This window comes from Strongylocentrotus purpuratus, unplaced genomic scaffold (genome assembly GCF_000002235.5).
Source record: "Strongylocentrotus purpuratus isolate Spur 01 unplaced genomic scaffold, Spur_5.0 spur5_contig_867, whole genome shotgun sequence".
NCBI classification, from domain to species: domain Eukaryota; kingdom Metazoa; phylum Echinodermata; class Echinoidea; order Camarodonta; family Strongylocentrotidae; genus Strongylocentrotus; species Strongylocentrotus purpuratus.
The window spans coordinates 1,515,001-1,536,437 of NW_022145576.1; the positions used below are offsets into that span (position 1 = coordinate 1,515,001).

Consider the following 21,437-nt stretch of genomic DNA (forward strand, 5'->3'; position numbering starts at 1 on the left):
ACGACGACGACGACGACGATGACGATGATGATGATGATGATGATGATGATGATGATAATAATTGTGTTGATGATAAAATGATGATACCGATTATAGTGAAGGTGCTGAACATGAAACTGATGATAAATTAAGTGGTATAATCAACAAAAGCATGTTTTTATCTAGCTTGTCTCCATTTAAAAAGTGTTATAAAAATGAAAAATATCTCTAATCCTTATTTCAATGTCCAACAAATAAGATTATTAACCCCTACTGTTACAACTACCAAGCTATTTGGACAAGTGTCCGAAAATTACTTTGAACAATTCTGTGTTTCATGGATGACCCTGGCTTAGAATACCTTCCACCGATATAAATTTCAAGAAGGAAAACTCTGACCTTCTTATTTAAAACATATTGTTCAACACTCACAGTGCCCACAGCATGGGCAGGGTTAAATACGCTTTAAATCCTTAAATTGCTTATATGGCTACTGGAGTCATTGGAAAAGCAGTTATTGATCAATACGTTTACTTTATTGATCCCAGACAAACAGGAAATTGTTAATGAATTACTTCTATCGCTCCACAGCATATTTAGATAGGTAATCAATACCTGAATTTAATACTACATTTGTCTGATACACACTCACATTCATTCAAAACTTGGAGGTTTATGAAATGCCTACTTGTATACTTGAATTCTTAATTCTGTACTAACTTTAGTCTTGGTTCAAACCCGGACAAAGTGGATCAAGTATTTCATTTATTTATGAAGTGTCCCCCTTTTTACCTCCCCCCCCCCCCCCCCAAAAAAAAAAAAAAAAAAAAAAAAAAAAAATCATTCTACAATGGAAAAAACACAACAGAACCAAAGAAAGAAAAAAAATTACATTTTGATTACATTTTGATTAAACTATATAATTGTATATCATTTGTGAAAGTATTCATTTTGTTTATTTATTTGAACAGAGTTAAACTAGAATAAGCTGTAAGGAATGAGCTCCTTGAAATGTCCTCCATGAATCAGCGTCCCATTCATTTTGGGTCAAAAGCATGCTTTTAAACGTTGATCATGGCATACACATTTATTATTCATTTAATAATATTCCAGTCAGTATTAGTCACGAATAATGGATACCCTCAGCAAGACAAGGCTTGTGAGTAGGACTTTTTTTGTTGTTTGAAAAGAGTAAATGCTGGATATACCTTGGTCCATTTTTATGAATACATGTACTTGCCAATGTACATGTATTCTTTTGTCTACAGTGTGTAAAGAATGATTTTTTTTCCTTGTTTGCGTCTCGCTGACACACTTTTTGCCAGACACTTAATATTATCCACCTGCCTACACATGTATTTGACCGAGTTTTGAATTTATAGTCAAACATATGACCATGGTTTGCAGGTTTCTTAGCTGTATGAAAAAAAAAGCCTTCCTTCTGAGCCTTGTTCACATTCGACATGCTGAACCTCATGAAAAAAAATACTGCAAAGCAAACGCATTTCATTATAGGATTAAATGAAAGACAGATGTACTGTACATCTTAGCAGGCTTTGCTGTCCATGGAATGGATTGTATTGAATTTCTAAGGAAAATAGAAAGAACAATTTCGAGGGTGATAAACAAGTGACTGTGTACAACAAAGGCCCACAGGGGCTGTGTTTAATAGATACAGAAGTGTAAAGAGTATCATGTTTATAGACTGTAAGGCAGGCCTTCTCAATTGGTTTATTAGAAGTGCCAAAACGAAATGAATTTTTAGTTGAAGTGCCAACCTGTATGTTTGATTTTGCTGCGAGGGAGCGTAGCAACCGAGCCGACAACGGGCGGGGTGCAGGGGGAGGAGCCCCCTGAAGCTGATGTATTTCAGGGCTTTCTAAAGGCCCAGATGTGGCATTTTAACACATTTTTATTCTGAAATATAGCAATCATAATTTCGTACAATTCCTGGGTATACATTCACACTGGAGATAAATTCATATGTACCGGTAGTGATTTTGGTGCAATAAACACGGGAATTGTCCAAATTAAGTGAAAATCAAACAAACAGAAACAATACAAGATGTTTCCAGAGATTGGCAATGTTATATTTGGTAGCACATCGTAAGCTTTTTGTTGTTTAGAGCTCAGGTCAGTTAAGAGTCGTATAAAATAGTACAAAAGGTTAAATTACCCTTTTTTCCTGTTTGTTAAGCAGACATTTTGGGTCTTTTTGATTTTGCTGAGTTTTTAATTCTAAATACAATTTTTATTAATATATACTGTATATATATATATATTTTTTTTTTCTTTCAACGGTCGCGGCCACTCCGACTGACCGCAAGCGCCACAAGTGGGGCACGCGCCGCCAGTTGAGAAGGCCTGCTGTAAGGTCATACATGTGTATGAATGGAGCTTGAGGTATCCTGTAAGATACAGTGTAACAAATAGAGTACCGGTAACAAGAGGGAGGGAGAGAGAGAGAGAGAGAGAGAGAGAGGGGGAGAGAGGGATGGATAGAGAGTAAGAGAGGGAAAGAGGAAGAGGGGAAAAACAAAAACTACTTGCTTTGATCGCCTAAGGTTTGTAAGATAGATCAATACTTCTCCACCTGTTTATTCTTATTTGAACGCATGTAGTTTTGGAATCTGGGATAATTTTCATGAGGTTTCTACATCCATGGGTTTAAGATGCCCGTTACTGGAGCATATCTGTTTTCATTGCAAAGCAAAATAACCATCCTCTCCTTAATAGTCACTCCACATTTCGATGCAGAATTTTGAGAAATGGAGGACGATACCTTAACCTGTACTGTGCCATTGTTTAAAAAGATATTGACAAAGAATTTTGATATTGTTTTATATTTTTGAACTATGGACAGCTGTTGTTTTGCTCTCTGAAAGAGAAGCACGTGTATGGTTGGTTCCCAGTGAAAATATTTTACACCTAATTTCTGCCCAAACGAGGCATTAAAAGTTAAGGCCTTATGTAACTTTATTTTTCATTTTTCAGTCTCTTTGGGATCAGATTTTGCATATCTATAGGTTGAATACAACTTGTTAGGAAGGAAAAACACACACATTAGGCAGTTTAAAGTGAAAAGCAATTGAATGTTATACCACCCTTTGAGTTGATTTTTCTTTTTTATTCATTGTCCCACTAATGTTAAATTATGCTGTACTTAATTAAATCTCCACAACACCTTTCAAGCATAATTTCGACCTAGCCTGTAACACAAAGCACTTGGTAAGCCTTGTGTTACAGAGCCCACTCATTTGTGAAAACTAGGTGATCACTGATTTGGTACTGCTTTGTAAACGTAGAATGTCAATGTAGAATTCTATAAGATAATAAGGTTATCTTATGAAGATGTTGAATGAGTGAGGGTAGTGGAAAATATATGACTTATCCCACCCCCACCCCCCATTATATGTATCATACAAATATCCAAAAGTGTGAATATTTTCAGCTATCATATACATTTAACCTGGGTCCAGACATGGGGGAGGGGGGAGGAGGCACTAGCATCATAGAGTGGCTGCAAAAGGTTTTACTTGATAGATGCAAATGCAAATGAATAAGGTCACTAATTAAGGGGTGTTGGAGGGGGTCACAGCAGTTTACTTTCATGTGACCTTTCTCCTCTCCCCTTTCCTCTTTTTTCCTCTTTTTTCCTTTTTTTTCTTCTTTCTTTTAAAACATTTTTCAACCATGAAGGAGGGGGGGATGTGTCCCCCTGTGCCCCCTGTAGCTGTGCCACTAAACAAGAAACTACAGTTATTAATTGATTACATTTATGAACATGGGATAACACAAGATCACTGAGTTGTGGATACTCTAATAGCATGTTGGGTCGACTCACCATGCCACTCGTGTTTTAATGTTTAAATGGGGATTAAACATTATTGTGCTTGTTCCTCATTATAGCGGGACTGTACTACTTGTAGCTACTTGCGCCCTCAATAAAGCAAACAATGCCTAATCAATACCCGTTGGTCCCTTATGATCCCCTTTTTCTTATGCTAATTGAGAGGTATTTGATGAGATAACCACCTGTCAGTGACCTTGCAGGGAGGTCTAATCCCTGCTGGCCAAACTAGTGCAGACAGGCTTTAATGTATTACTTCTTATGAATTCTCATATTCAGTGTGGACAATGCTTTTGCTTCACAGTCGTTGTATGTTTCTTGTTCAACATTTTGGAACATACATGTAGATAACTGTCATTCCAAAATTGGAGAATAGCTATAAATAATGACATGCTGAAGCTTTTCACCTTGTCTTCATTAGAGTGAGCAAGAATGAACAAAATGTTGAAAATCAAACGGTACACACATTTGTCTGTTGTGTGAACAGACCCTCTTATTGATTTCTCCGTGAGGAAGAACCGACCTGTGATGATAACTTCGGAGCTGACGTCTTTCTCACCTCACCAGATTTGGGTCAAAGATTAGAAGGAAAGGCTGGATGAGGTTTCTTAGCTTTTCATCGTCGTCGTCGGTGACAAGTGCTCACTTATTGGAAGATTGCACTCAAATGAAATCATGGAAATACCCCACAGGGAAAGACAAATTTGATTTCATCTCTCTTCCCTAATAGGTAATAGGAGACATCAAGATTAGATGTAAATCGTGTGATAATAGTAATAAAGTGTTTCTGGATATGAAAAATTATCTTAGTAAGCTACCGAGACCCATGGTGATGTATCAACCGTCCTCAGGGGATGCTTCGTATTTAATGCGATGATTTCACATCAAGAATCAAGACCTGTATGAAGTTGACTTCACAGCTACCGATAACTTCCGCGCTCTAGTGTTGGCGTAGAGCTGCATCATCAAATGTACTCTCTAGTCAATTCTACCCTTTTTAAAGCGGGACTGCACTACTTGTAGCTACTTGCGCCCTCTATATAGCAATCAATGGCAAAGCGGCACCCGTTGGTCCCCCATGATCCCCTTTTACTTATGTTAATTGAGAGCTGATTTGATGAGATAACCACCTGTCTGTGACCATACAGGGATTTTTAATCCCTCCTTGCCAAACTAGTGCAGACAGGCTTAAAGCTCATTCTTATTAGCCGCGGTTTACAGCACTTGATTTTTTTTTTTGTGTACTAAATAAATGGCAAGTGGGGATGAAAATAGTTGCTGCACTCAACAATTAGTCCTACGCGTACTCACTTGACCATATGTTATAAGATACGGTTTAAAAAGTTCCCGTGTTAAACCACCACCGTACACTATGGCATGTATGAACGAACCCAGAGGGTGTAGTAAAACGTGCAGCGTCTAAATTCATCTCTAAACATTTCCAAGTGAAAAACAAAGTCTTAATTTCAGGTTTTAGAATATGATATGGTGATGCCTCAAATGTCAAAAACAAGGATCTGCAATTTTGAGCCTGTATAATGTCACTTTGGAATAAACAAGTCCACCACACGTACGATTCTCCATCTCTATTCGTTCTGGTTTCGTACATATTCCTTGTTATTAAAGGTAAAGACCAGTATTGGAAACGCCCCAATTTCAAAAAATGAAATGGAAGCTCTCATTACCAATCATGTGAAAGAATATGTTTTGACTAATACATGATGATAAAAAATTTGCCGGGAAACCGCCCACTAATTCATATATTTGGTAAATTTGTTTCTCTCATGGTCTGTGAGAGATATAGGGTAGTCCCATATACATCTTTCTGTGTATAGTGCTTGTAACTTTACGAAGAATGGGCCAAATTTCTTATCATTTTGATGATTCCAGAACCTTGCAGATGCTAGATGCTAGATGATCAACCTTTTCTGATCGATTCCACAACGTTTCTTTCACAATGCAATCGCATGACCATAACTAGTCTTTACCTTTAAAGGGATGAGCGCTCTGATGGTTGCAACTTTTGCCCTTTTGATTGTTCATCCCTTACACCCTTGTTTATTCCTAACAAGATTACTTTTCATCATACACCAAGAGGATGTACGGACTATACCTGATATTAAACGGGATGAGTTTGTAAGTCAACGGGATGCAAACCTATGCATATTAAGCAGGTGTCGAATTGGTTTGTCCTATTTCTTTTGGAGTTGCTTTCCTTTTTGAATATTGACATGGATGTGCTGGATGTTTGAATCTTTTATTAGTGCGAGGTGTCGCTCGTGGTTAATATGTGCCGTAATCCAGGAAGGATAACTGTCAGACCTTTGTTTTCCGGTGCTCCGTCTCACTTTCTCTTGTGTAGCCTCGTCTAGTTTTTTTTTTCCCTGTTCCTCTGTCTCTTTCTCCCTGTTTCTCTGTCTCTTTCTCCCTGTTTCTCTGTCTCTTTTTAACCTTTTGCTCAGGTTCTGCTTATAGATCTGTCTCATGTTAGAGTAATGTTACTATGTATGTATGGTTTCTTTTCTCTTGATTAGTATCTTTTCTAGTTGATCCCACCGTATAGTAGTAATTATATCCTGCATCAAAAATTTGTTGGCTTCTGATTGGTTGAGAGCTCGTCACATGACCAAAAATATTTGAGCTATTTTTAGAAAGTACTATATGAGAGTACTATTTTGGTTTACTATTTGGGAGTTGAAAAAAAAATGTGAATTTTTTTTTTTGAATTGAATCAATTTTTTTTTTCAAATCTTAATTTAATGAAAACAAAATATTTTAAATCTTTTTAGATAAAAATTGACATTTTTTTTCCCAAAAATGTTTTTTTTTTAATTTTTTTTTTTCAAATAAATTTTTGATGCAGGATATAAAACAAATATACCATGCCTTCTATTCGAGGTACTGGTTAAACTATGGGCCTCGGTGACTCCAAAAGTACCATTTGCTTCGGGGCTGCGCCCCTCAGCAAATAGTACTATTGGAGTCACCTCTTGCGCATAGTTTTAACCAGAACCTCTCAAGGCAGTGTATATTTGTATACTATTATCAAATTTTTCTCTGAAAATGCCAGTGACCATGATACAAATGTGATAATTCTGGATGTAAATTTGATATTATTCTTTTCTCCCTCTCCCTCTTCCTCCCTTTCTCTATCTCTCTTTCTCTCTTATCCCATCCTCTCCCCTCTCTCTCTCTCCTTGCTGTTTTCATCCTTTTATACCCCCCTCTCCCTGTCTCTCTCCTCTTTCTTTCTCTTCTCTCTCTCTCTCTCTCTCTCTCTCTCTCTCTCTCTCTCTCTCTCACTCGCTCCCCCTCTCCCTCCCTTCCTCTCTCCCTCCCTTCCTCTCTCCCTTCCTTCCTCTCTCCCTCCCTTCCTCCCTCCCTTTCTCCCTATCTCCCTTTCTCCCTTTCTCCCTTTCACCCTTTCTCCCTTTCTCCCTCTTCTCTTTTTCTTTCTCTTTTACAATTTTATTCTTTAGCTAAATCCAGTTTTCAGACTCTCATAGAGAAAGCTGTGATGGCTCTGCTCAAGAACATCAATGGAGGTGCTGTCAAGGTGATCAAAATATTTCATTTTAATTCAATTTTTAAATAATTATTTTGTAAATGATAATGAGATCATAAATAATTTCTTATAAAATATGGGTTTGAAGATAGATACATGTGTGAGGGTAACAACCAGATAAACAACACATGAATGTGAAAGTTTATGAGGAGATGAGGGGAGGAGGCTTAAATGCATCCTTAATTTGAATATTGAATGCAATATTACGGATATTAAAAATGATAGAATTACAACAAAAACAATAACGATGACCAAAAAATATGATACGTATTTGCAAGCTCGGTGGCATTGTGTGGATATCAGTTTTAAAGTAATCATTCTTGCCAATCCCTGTTGATTTTGTGAAAAGCAACGTATCATTGAAAAAAAAAAAAATTTTAGTTTTTATTTCCTGAGACAGATCTTGAATAAAAGATGAGTCTCAATGTACTCAAATTTCTGACGATATTCAGGAAGACAGTTATTATGAACATTATTCATTTGGCATCACCTTTGCCTTGGATGGGAACATGATCAAAAAACGCTTGGGTTTCCCTGCCTGGAACAAATGACTTGGGGGGGGGGGGGGGTGTTTCACAAAGATCCTAAGTTGGACTTATCTCTAAGTTGGACTTAACAGTTATGGAAAGTCGTCAGCATCTTTGAAAATATTTAACCCTAAGGCATAAAATGTTGATTCAAATCATTCAGATTTTCTATTATCAAGGAAATGTCATGTTCTTGATGTTGAATTTTTGAAAAGTCTAAAATACTTGAAATTTTGCTTTTGTATACCGGTATATTTTATTTTAAGGCTACATATGGCTCTCCATAATGTTTAAGTCCAACTTAGAGTTCTGTTTGACTAAGGATCTTTGTGAAACACCCCTGGATGTACACGTGTACGAGTCCCTGTAGTCTACACAGGGATTTCCCCCTACTTGTGTTTGAAATAACTACTATTTCCATGTAGACAGCTAAGGAATATATCTTTAATTTTGTGATTGTGGTTATGGTTTCGTTTTTCATCCCAGTAGACTGACAGCCCACAAGACAGAAAAAAAAGTTTGTCTAGATAATTCTCAGAGCGATTGTCAGACGATCTATCTTGTTACTTTTGGTTTCATGAGCTACCGTCAAACCTGCTTTAGTGACCACCTGTCCACAAAGACCATTTTTGTTTCCCTTGAAAATGGTTTCTCATTGAAACATATACTAAAGGAACCTGCTGACAAAGACCACCTGTCTACAAAGATCACTTTTTGTGTTTCCCTTGGGCGGTCGCTATAGACAGGTTTGACTGCTTTATTCTTATTTGTATTCTGTCTGTTCTTGTGTAACCGTAGGTGCGATGGAATGCATGCTATGCTCTAGGGAACATGTTCCGGAACCCTAACCTTGGCCTTGGGACGGCACCGTGGGGGTCAGAGGTCTATAGGTCACTCATTAAGGTCATCACAGAGTGCAAGAACTTCAAGGTAAGACGGTCAAAAAGGGTTTCCAGTAGACTTTAAAGCCCCACTGCTCTACTTATAGCTACATGTACTTGCACCCCTATATACACACCTGTAGCATACAATGCCTAATCAGTGCCTGTTGGTCCCCCATGATCCCCTTTTCTTGTGTTAATTGAGAGCTGATTTGATGAGATAACCACCTGTCAGTGACCTTGCAGGGAGGTCGAAACCCCCTGGCCAAACTAGTACAGACAGGCTTTAAAAGATTCATGAGACTGGCTCATAGTACAAGTTCAAAATATGAAAAAAGACATATTTACAAATTTTGTGATTTTGTTTCTTCTGCTGTATCCTGCAGTAAGACAGTTAGTGAGTGTGATCCTTTAAAGGGATCGTCTAACAATGTTAAATCTGAGATGCATGGCCCTACGTGTTATCAGTGTCTGTGATATGGTGTAATATTGAAGCCCTAACAAAAAAATGTGCTTCAAGATGATCATGAAGTTCCTCAAAATCTTTCAGTGACTGGTTTTACCATATTCATTTTCCAATAGACTGTAGTGTAATAAAAACTGTTAGGAAAACAAATTCTGACATTTGTAATTCCAATCATAGATTTCTTGATAATCAGACAGGCAATTAGCTTGTAAAAGTAATGAGATTCAAGTATGACCTAAATGTTTATAATTATGATTGCAGCATGAGCTAAATCCAGGATTTGAGGATTTGAAGAATCTGAGGCATAGTTACCCAGTTTTACTCTACAATATATATGTAGATCCCTTCTGAATTCCATTCCAAATTGTTGATAAAACACTTCTAGAATGGCTTGATATGGGAATGATTCCTATGATGATATGAAATTTGAATGTTACTAAAGTGGAGCAATAAAAATACTGTTTATTTTTAACACATGTCCAATTTCACACATTTTCAACAACAGTGAAACCCATCAAAATATTGTACAGTGAATTATTACCTTGGTCTTTACAAATCTGCATGTTTAGAATATATTGTCATTAGTTGAAAGGCCCCATAATCAAAGTTGTTTCAATATTTGTTAAAGGTAAAGGCCAGTTATGGTCATGCGATTGTATTGTGAAAGAAACGTTGTGGAATCGATCAGAAAAGGTTGATCATCTAGGATATAAGTATTGGTGTGTACTGCAAGGTTCTGGAATCATCTGAATGATAAGAAATTTGGCCCAGTCCTGGTAAAGTTACGAGCACTGTACACAGTAAGATGTATATGGGACTACCCTATATCTATCCAGTCCGGATAGATATAATAATTACCAAATATATCAATTAGTAGGCGGTTCCCTGGCAAAATTTGTATCATCACGTATTAGTCCAAACATATTTTTTTCACATGATTAGTGATAATAATAATAATAATAAAAACGTTACTTATAAAAGCGCTTACCACCAAAGTCTCTAAGCGCTATACACACAAAATAGACTGATATATAGTTACATCTTATACAAAATTAAAAATGCAAATAAACATACAAATTACAATACATATGGAATACAAGTCAAAGTGAACAGAGTTAATTAATCGTTGAACACAATTTTGAATAAATGTGTCTTGAGACTAGTTTTGAATAGGTTAAAGGTTTGACAGTTTTTTAGATTTAAAGGTAATCTGTTCCAAAGTTCAGCAGAAGTTTTGCGAAAGGAGCTTCCATTTCATTTTTTGAGAGGGGGCGTTTCCAAAACTGGTCTTTACCTTTAACAATGTTTTGAATTTTCCTTCATAATTTACTCTTTATCCTTTTATCCACCCTTACAGGTGCGGATCAATGGTGCCCTAGCGCTCTCCATCCCATCCAAGAGACTTGATTACGGTTCCATCGATCAGTTCACCAGGGTGTGGTCCTGTCTGGTCCAAGCCACTGCGGTCATCGGTCAGGTGTCAGAGATATCTGAGCTGAAGTACAGAGATACACTTCGAGATCAGGTCAGTATAGGGACTCGAAAGGATGAAATGATGACCTGACATTTGCTCCGACGACAATTGCTCCAGGCTTTATCTTGTCAAAAGAATAGTAGTAGTAGTAGTAGAATTTATTGGATAACTTGTTTAGCACAGGGCTAATCTTCCACAAGGTCCATCTGGGTATACTGGTATAGTGGGGTCTGCAGGTGGACCAGTAGACCAGGGTTCCCCCCTACACTTACCGGTATACGAATAGTGCAGTGGGTTCCTAATGTGCAAAGGTGGGGACTCTCCTCTACATGGGGCCTCCATGTAATGTCCTATCCAAGGGACAGAGTGTTTTCCACTTAACATAAAGTTAGGGTTATTGTTGCAGTTGGGGTTTAGGTTTAGGTTTAGGATCAGGTTTAGGATCAGGGTGAGGGTTAGGTGCCTGTCTATTGAAGCCACCCAAGGGATAAAGAAAAAGTGGCCACTCTAGACCTTACCTGAACATTACATTAACTCTAACACTAACACTAACCTTAAACCTAACCTACAGGCAAATTGCAATCCTAATCCCAAACTTGACCCTCTATAATTGGTGAAACAAATCCTGGAGTAATTCTTGCTTGAGCAAAGATAAGATAACCTGTCCAACACACTGATACTTGGATGGTATTTTCAGCTGGCATCATGAAAAGGATTAGGGCTGCATTCTTATAAATGATAGATCATAATCCTTGTTGTCATATATACAGAAAGATCACCTTCATAATCGACAGTGACTGCTAAATTTATCTTCCAAGTTAAGCCAAGACCTGGTGTAAAGAATTAAAAGTAGGACTTTGGATTTTGGAAATTGCACCCTGACTGGAATATGGCAACTCTAAAAGATGACTGACATGTTCTTCCAGAAGCTAGATTAAAAACTTGAGCAAGATATTGTGGGGAAGATAATCACTTTGAACTTGCGTCATTGCAATGATTTTTCCTGTCTAGGTAAATTCTTGATGAAAGGTCAGTTAAGCGAGCGCCATAGCTTCTGACAATTTGCATTGTAATTGAAAATTTGTATTATGCGGTAGAAAGATTAAAGACACATACATGTAAGCATGGGTTCTCATGGGGAACTTGATACCATTCGGGTATTCATCTGATAATAGAAGCTAGCAATCTTCGGGAGTCGTCCTTATTTTTAACATTAGGACCCTGTTTAATCAAGTTTGTTTTTTCACTAAAAGGTTTACAATAACTGTTATAAGCTACTGAAATTGTAGCATTAGGTTGGCTGAGAGCAACTTTGTCATTAACAAAATTTGCATTTGTTATTGATAACAAGTTTTTTATGGAACAGGGCCCAGGTCTTATGTAATGCTCTGCACTTTCAATCAATTGCCCCATAAACAAAGCTCATCATCATAAATATCCCCTCACCAGAAGGCCCTAAGAGTGACTGGGGGTGTATATTGGTGGGACATCTAATTCGCTGTTTGGAAGACTTTGTACACCCATAAATGGTATTTCCAATAAGTCTGGTATTAGGGACTTATGATATTGCGCATGGAAAATAGACTGGATTACTACCATATCCAAAGGTATGGATGCCTTTTTCCTGGGGACCCAGGGTATTTCATTAATCTGTTATTAATGAATGAACTACAATACCTGGAATCCAGTCTGCATACAAAACTTGTTGCTATGTCAGACAAGTCTCGGGCAAGCTTTTGGGTTGTCACAAACAACCTTTTTTCAAACAGTATGCATAAAATTGGAATATGTTAGTAAACCTGTCTATTGTCGACCATATCCCTTTAAGTCTCGGCGTTAAATGCCAGGGCAAGTCTTTAGGTTATTTATAACCATGAATAACAAAAACAAAGCAGTACATCGAGGGTTCAGTGACGCAAAGACATAACTCCACATTTTGCCAAAATGAGTATTTGATATCAAAGTTGTTTAGAAAAATGTGGGCTTTCCAGGAAACACAAAGACTTAACTCCACCCAATGCCACATTCAAGTCAAAGACTCGTGAAACATAGGGCGTGTTCACACCGCAAGGGGGGACCGTGGGCGGACCATGGATCGCGCTATTGTAGCGCGACCCACGGTCCGCCCATTGGCATTCGCCGGATTCACACCGCAGTGAGAACTATCGTAGCACCCCCTTTTTTGAGAGGTCCTGTTGCCATGACGGGTGACGTCATGAGGTCAGAGCGGTCAAAGATTTTGCGTGCTATTACGAACTAGGAGTGTTGAGTTGTACCGATTCAGATTCAGATCGCACCAAAATACGAGTATAAAATTCCCCGAGTGTAGGACGATGACTTCCGGCGTGCTATCGTAGCTCGGGTTCACACCGGCAGAGATAGCGTGGTCTAGCGCGCGCTAGAAAAAAGGTGGTGCTACGATAGACCGCGCTATCTCATTGCGGTGTGAGCAGCCTCATAGACTTAACTTCATAAGGCCCAAGTGGACCTCTATCTTTAAACCCCTTTTTTTCATAATGGCCAAAATGGAGTTACGTCTTTGTGTCACTGACCCCTCGACATGAATCAATACGTTTGTATCAACTACCGTATCTTTATTCATGAATTTTTTTTGTCGTGATTCTATTTTTTCGCCACAGTTATGTCAAACCATAATCCACCTTGCCCTGCTGGTTGACGGAGATGACCTTTCCGACCTTAATCCCATCATGCAAGGCAACGTGGACATGATGCAGTCCAACATCCAGAAGTTTTCATCCACGAGCAGTACAGCCTCCGCTGGACAGAAGCCGCATGGTAAGTGAACTCATCAGTCCTGATAATTACCCAATTTATTTTTTTCCTGATTTTCTTATTTTTCCCCTTTTTTCCCTTGTTTTTTCCAACATGTATTTTTCCTATTTCTCCTATTTTTCCTCCAATTATCTTACTCAAGAGATGGTGAATGTTGATAGATGCCACCCCCCCCCCCCAAATCCTTTTTTTTTTTTACTCAAGGGAGGGGGGGGGGGTATAGGTTTGTTTTTTGGTGCACACTTTCACCCCTGCTCATCCAGTGCCACCATGTTTATAGAAACGTCATGAGATGTCATAGCGCCTTTTTCATTTTTATCTTGATATGAAAATGGTTTCATGATACTTATTTCCATAAGTCATGAATCTTTTTTGAGTTTCAATAAGAAAAGCAGGATTTTTTGGAGCCAAGATCAACTCAGAAAAGGAGACGCAATGATTTAGTCGTAGAGCAGTGGTCTCGTAACTGGGAGGTCCCGGGTTTTGAGCGCAAGTCAATGCTCTAGTGCCCTTTGGTAAGATATTAATCCTTTTTACCAAGTCCCTCTGAGAGGACTTAAAGCCCTTGGTCTCCTGGTTGCTTACTTACAAGCATACACATGCTTTCTTATGAGTCAGGTAAAACAAACCATCAAACCAAACCAAGAGTTGTCATGAGATGTTATAGTGCCTTATTTCATTTTTATCTCGATATGAAAATGGTTTCATAGTACTTATTTCCATAAGTCATGAATCTATTTTGAGTTTCAAGAAGTAATGCAGGATTTCTTGGAGCCAAGATAAACATGGAAAAGGAGGCGCAATGGCTCAGTGGTTGAGCAGTGGTCAATATACCTCACCTTGGTGGAGTATGGCAAATGGAGATTAACGTCTTGCCAAGGAATGTTAGTGTTGTGGCAGGGATTTGAACCCCGTACCTTGTGGTTCACAGCCCGAAGCCTTAACCACTGGACCACAACACCTTTATGCAGTTAACCACATCACGTATGGACAAGACTTAACCCATCGACTACAGAATTCTTTCTTTCCCATAGGCATAAAACAGTATCCAAATACATCCTGTATCCAATAGGTTAAGGAGCCCCTAAGTTCACATCTTAGTTAGATAACCTACACAATAGAACAGTGTTAACCTTCAAAGCCAATAATTCCACCTCATCATCCATAATCCTCTATTTTATTTATTCAATTATTTATTTCTGATATTTAGACAGGGTGACTCATTATCACCAATAATGGTGGTCATAATGAACAATAGTTAAACAAAATAATAAATAAAAAACAAAATAATGATAGTAACAAAATTGTGAACATAAACTCATAACAGCAACATTAAAGAATAAGTAAGAACATTTATTAACATAGATACAAAGTAGATCACGACAACGTAACAAGCTATCATGTTTAAGTCCAGTATTGAATACGTTAAGAAGCCTCTAAGATCACATCTAAGTGAGATAACTTACATGACAGAACAGTGTGACCCTTCACAGCCCTAACTCAAGCTCACCATTCATGATCCTTTGTCATTCAAGAGATTATAACAACATACCAACATATCCAAGTCCCTTATACAATGGGTTAAGAAGCCTCTAAGTCCACATCTAAGTTAGATAACCTACATAACAGAACAGTGTGCAGTGTGTTGTGGTGGTCATTTTACCTGACTGATAAGAAAGCATAAACGCTTGTTAGTAAACAACGAGAGGACTGACGGCTTTAGGTCCTCTCAGAGAGACCTGGTAATGAGGATTAATGCCTTACCAAAGCCATTATCCCAGCTCATCTTCAATCTTGATATTCTATCTTTCAAGAGATCATAATGACATAACAAGCTATCATATCGGAGTCCTTTATCCAATAAGTTAAGAAGCTTCTAAGTTCACATCTAAGTGAGATAACCTTCATGACAGAACAGTGTCACCCTTCAAAGCAAATAATCCCAGCTCACCATCCATAATCCTCTGTCATTCAAGAGATTATAACAACATAACAACATATCCAAGTCCCGTATACAATAGGTTAGGAAGCCTCTAAGTCAACATCTAAGTTAGATAACCTACATGTAGAAGCGTTATAGTCGAGCGGATCACAAGGTTCACGGTTCGAGTCCCATCGCGGCACTAATGTCCTTTGGCAAGACATTAATCTGCATTTGCCACACTCGACCCAGGTGTTGTAAAATGGGTACCTGGCAGGAATCAATTCCTTGAAATGCTAGCGCACTGTAATGTCAGCCATACTAAAGCTGGGGTAATAATTGCGGAGCGCCAGGAGTGTCAAGTCTGACAGATATGAGCGCTATACAAGAACCAATTATTATGACAAAACAGTGCTAACCTTCACAGTCATAATCCCAGCCCTCAATCATGATCCTGTGCCATTCAAGAGATCATAATGACATAACAAGCTACCATGCTGTGCCAAGTCCTTCCCAGTTATATATCCTGTTTGGTCTGATGGTGATCTTAAAATAAATTATTACAAAATATTTCAAAGTAATTCTTAATGTTCTGGGCTAATAAAAATGGTGTCATTTGGCAAATCAATTTGGTGGAAAATATTAGATACTTGAAGAATAAGCAATGAACATGAGGAAGTCGAGCCGATCTCACCCAGTGATTGAATACATAGTCCCATGTGTTCATATACTTGTAAGTATTTTCCAGAGTATGCGATTTCAGTAATTTTCATGAGTCTATTTACATTTTGCTTCCTAACAAGCCAATAGCTGCATAATAAACAGTTTCAGAATTACTTTCAGACATTTTTTTTTTAAATGCAAGTGGCAGTGCTAGAACACCAGACTACATTCAACATCACCCACACTAAGCCTTTGATAACAACCATCATTCAATCCCTACTTATAAAGTGACTTAGTGTTTCAGTTTTCTCACCTCAAGTGTTATTGTAAGGATCTTCTTGTGTCACTAATGATGTGTTTTCCAAGTTCAAATGCAGTCCAAATACCTGACATACCCCTGTTGGGTGTTAAGAAAAGTTGAATGATGGTTCAAACATTAACCCTTTTAGAACAGGATTTATTTTAAGGGCTGAATTGATCACATGTAGTTCTTCAAATTGGCAACAATTATGTATTTTTTTATAGCCACTTTGTTCTAATAAAATATAATGTCTATAAGAACAATATCTATGTGTACATACTTCGTCAAAAAGTCGAGAAAATTGCCAATTACTTTAATAATGGTTCAGAACCTCTCAATTTGCTGCCAATTTAAGAATTTTAAAGCTTATTTTCATTTATAAAATTCCTGGCATCAAACGCAATATGGTCACGCAAAAAAAATGGATGCAATGAGTGTAGAAATGTTTGCTCTTTTTCCTCCTGGATATTGTATATTTTTTAGGGTTCTGAATCAAGAGTTATTTAGCCAAACAACAAAATGTGGAATTATTGTTATTGAAGGGTTAAAGGGATCTTGATACACAAGCAGTGGGCAGGAATGTCTTTAGGGTATTAAGAAAGCAAAACAGCTGATGATAGAAACTTGTGGAAATCCTTCACGTATGTTTCAAGATTCTTCAGCTGTCACCAAAATGGCCCCAAGCTATAGAACATATATGTAAAGGTAGATGAAATAGATCGAAAATGTCCATCACATTGTCACCCCAGCGGCTCCCAAGCTAGATAGATAGTATACACATTTCATTGCCATTTTTTCTGCTGATAGCCTAAATAGCATTTAGTTTCTTGTCAAATAATATGAGTCAAAGCCATTCTGGCTTGCATCAGATGATTTTTTTAGATACATTTTTTAACTCCCTGAGCCTACAGTCGCATGCTGATCTACGAATGGCTGAAAAACGTAACATTCATTTCCAGGCCAAGCATGCATTTTCCAGTGCTGAGGATTTCTGTAGAAATTCTGCCCAGTAGGCAACATTTCATTCATCTTGTCTTCTATGTTTTCATGTTCATTTCATGTTTGTTTAACTTTGTTACCATGGCATCATATTCGTACAGATACAATTCAACTTTTGAATATACATGTTTTATTGTTTTTCATAAAGTTATGGAAGAGGCAAGATTTTATAGGTTGCAAGATTGATTATTTTGCTCTGAGAATGAGAAGTAATTTCTCTCTCATTAATTGCTGATCACTTTCAGGATCTTTTGAAATAGCAGTAACAGTATTCCAGAACAAATCTACCTTTTTTTCTTTTATGGCTATGTCAAAATATCAAATAGTACCTTTAATTAAAGAAGATTACTATTCTATACTCCCCATATGGCAAAGTATTTCTGTGTTCTTTCTTGACGAGCTACTAACCATCTTGCTGTAATTATGACTAAGTTACATACACAAAAGATTATGGGTGGGTCTATCTACTGGGTGGTCGGGGCTGTATTAAGATGTGAATGACGGAATCAGGTCAAGGTATTTCAAATTTCAGGAGGGAAAAATCTTCCTCCTTATCCAAGTATTTTTTTTATGATTGAAATTTAGGAGCTCAGCTCTTGTGCTAATAATGAATATCAGACAAATCAATGGTGGTCACTGTTTTTATTTTGCTTTACAAGAAATTAAGTAACTACGGTAAGCAATATGTACAAAGGCCAAATGAGAAATACAAGATTCTTTGATTCTTTAATGGAAGGGGAAGGGGCTTTATCAAACTGGTGAGCAAAAGAGGAAATAATACAGGTCATCCAACAATTTGTAGGTCAATTTTTATCCCAAAATTTACTGACAAGCACCAAAAAAAAAGAAAGAAGAAGAAGAAGCGAAAAACTTAGAAGGACAAGGTTATTAAATGTTCAATTGCCTTTTAAGGGCTAAGCCCTTTCGAAGGGGCACAATCAGGGGGCATATTCCCTTTGATATAGTTATTGTTTACTACTTTCCCTTAATCTCTTCATAATCAAAAGAGATTGACATGATGCAGTGATTAAAGGATTGGTTAGGGCGGAAGTCCAGGGTATCTGGATGTTTAGATCAATCAGCTTGTTTCCCATATAAACATATTACTAGTAGATAGATCATAGACGGTTGTTTGTTTTATGTCTTGATACCCAAGAGAGGGTAAAAGCTTGTACTATGTTTAGTAGGTCCTGGGGGGTGTTTCACAAAGATCCTAAGTTGAACTTACGGTATCTCTAAGTTGGACTTTAAAATTATGGAAAGCCGTTGGCATCTATGAAAATATTTTGTAAAAGTTATTTTAAAAGGCATAAAATGTTGATTCAAATCATTCATATTTTCTAGTATCAAGGAGATTTCATGTTCTTGATGCGAAATTTATAAAAAGTCTATAAATTTTTGAATTTTCACTTATGAATATATTTTATTTTAAGGCTACAAATGGCCCTTCATAATTTTTAAGTCCAACTTACTGTTAAGTTCGACTTAAGATCTTTGTGAAACAACCCCTGTACAACACTCATCAAAATTCTATGTAAACAGGAGAAAGATCATAGACAGTTGTTTTTTTAATTATCGTCAGATACCCAAACATTGGCAGAGCTTGTACTATTCCTAGTATCGTTTAAATGACACGCCTACTCTCTTCCTATTCTGAGTAGGTAGATCATAGACAGTCGTTTATTTTTATCTCCATATACCCAAGAGAGAGGAATAAAGCTTGCACTATGGTAGTAAACTCTGGAACAACAACTCATCAACTTTCTATATAAATAATATTTCTCGGACTGAGGAGACAGATCACAGACAGTCTAGTCGTTCATTTTTATCCTCTGATGTCCAAGAGAGTGGGAGGGAGAGGGAGATGGAGAGACAGAGAGACAGAGAGAGAGAGAGAGAGGGAGGGATGAGCTTGTAGATGCATAATATCTCTTGAACAAAAAGTAATCAACATTCTTTGTGCCTTGAGGTTTGATGTGAACTAGAACATTTGTGTCAATATCCCGGAGGCTATATGCTGTACCACATCATGAGGTATGTCGTCATCAGCTCGAGATTGCCAAATAGCCCGCTATTTCTGATTTGGGAAATAAGCCTGAACTTACAAATCACGTCTTCATCAGCTCGAGACTAGACCTCGAAACTCGAAACTCAAGCTCAAGAAATTAGCTCAAGGTATTTTGCTCAGCGTTCGCGCTTAGTGCGAGTCTTGGGGCTGGTGAGGACGCACCGGACAAATAGCAGGATATTTTGTAAACTTCCCAAGATACATGCATCTCGGGATGATTATCTCGACCAAATATCCCACTAATTGCAACTGCGGGCTGATGAGGACGCAAATTAGCTGGATAATTTGCGATTGGGATAGTTAAAATAGCGGGTTTTTTGGCAATTTCAAGCTGATGAAGACAGGCCTCTGGACTATCTGGAAAGACTCAGAAGTATTACATGCACCTGCAGTTGGTTTTGATTGGCACATTTTAAAGGAACACTCTTAACTCTCTATATGCCAAATACTTAACCTTCAGTGTGCCACATTGTATTAATGATGAGATAGATAAAAACCTGAAGATTATTTTGACTGTTTTCAGTGCAAAATTAATCTATACTAATTTATGAAGACCACAAATTATTGTTTTACTTTCATTTGAAAAAGTGAAGGCTGTACTTCCAAGAGTAGCATGAATGAACTGGTAGAAATTGATATCTACATGTACTTCATTTCCCTTTACTTTCCTACATGTATCTATTTCATAATTGCCATTCTAATGCCAATAAGAATTGCCCCTGGTAGCTGTCAAAGCTCTTTGAACCTTTGTTACCCCGGCAACAACTAGGAAACCCCTCACCCAATCTCCTAATTATGACCATGCCCGCAAGAATACTTCCTCTTTTCGATGCCGGTGTACGAGTCAGTATCGCCGAGTGGGGTAGGTGGGAGGGACTCTTACGTAAGTAAAGCTCACTCGTAGGGAAAATGCTCGATCAAGAACATAGATATCTACTCTCAATGTCATGGTAATACTCATGAGAATAATGTAATACCAAGAGATAGAGGTTCTGTGGTGCAGTGGTTTGATAACTTGACTGGAGAGGTGAAGGCCATGGGTTCAAGTCACGACTCTGCATTCATTTCTTTAAATGAGATATCCATCTGCCAAAAGCTTTTGTGACTGAATTTGCCATGATGACGCTCTCATGATGACCATATTTGCTCCAGAGACGTATAATTTGTTAAATTGTAGTCTGCTGTCCATGCAACATAACACAAATGAATATCAGTACCATAAGTGTGCAGTAAGAAATACCACAACTTATTTTTTGCCCCATTTATCAAAATTCCATTATAATGTATCCAATCAAAGAATCAGATTACCCCAGATATGAGCTGTAAAAACTGTAATATGCTTAAGATTTCAATCACTGTCGACCGATATCTGTGTGATATTAGGTGCTCTGAAAAGTAAGAAACGTTGCAAAGAGGTTAATCCCGTTTGTTTAACGTTACGCTTCTGCTGATTTCTATCTTGTGGTTTGATGTCTGCGTGCTACCAGTGGAGAATTAGTATGAAATAAGCAGTAAGGTGTGTTCACTTATGATTTCTATCTTGTGGTTTGATGTCTGCGTGCTACCAGTGGAGAGTTAGTATGAAATAAGCAGTAAGGTGTGTTCACATATGATTTCTATCTTGTGGTTTGATGTCTGTGTTCTACCAGTGGAGAGTTAGTATGAAATAAGCAGTAAGGTGTGTTCACATATGATTTCTGTCTTGTGGTTTGATGTCTGTGTTCTACCAGTGGAGAGTTAGTATGAAATAAGCAGTAAGGTGTGTTCACATATGATTTCTATCTTGTGGTTTGATGTCTGTGTTCTACCAGTGGAGAGTTAGTATGAAATAAGCAGTAAGGTGTGTTTACATATGATTTCTGTCTTGTGGTTTGATGTCTGTGCTCTACCAGTGGAGAGTTAGTATGAAATAAGCAGTAAGGTGTGTTCACATATGATTTCTATCTTGTG

At 37.7% G+C, this 21,437-nt stretch overlaps 1 protein-coding gene across 1 annotated transcript in view; it reads left to right on the forward strand.

Moving 5' to 3' along the window:
- Positions 1 to 21,437, forward strand: part of LOC115920197 (HEAT repeat-containing protein 6-like) — a 43,889-nt gene that overhangs the window by 12,410 nt on the left and 10,042 nt on the right. Inside the window, exons 4-7 of the mRNA XM_030975381.1 lie at positions 7,309 to 7,385; positions 8,720 to 8,851; positions 10,626 to 10,793; positions 13,382 to 13,538. Of these exons, the coding sequence (XP_030831241.1) occupies positions 7,309 to 7,385; positions 8,720 to 8,851; positions 10,626 to 10,793; positions 13,382 to 13,538 (534 nt within the window). The remainder of the gene's footprint in view (positions 1 to 7,308; positions 7,386 to 8,719; positions 8,852 to 10,625; positions 10,794 to 13,381; positions 13,539 to 21,437) is intronic.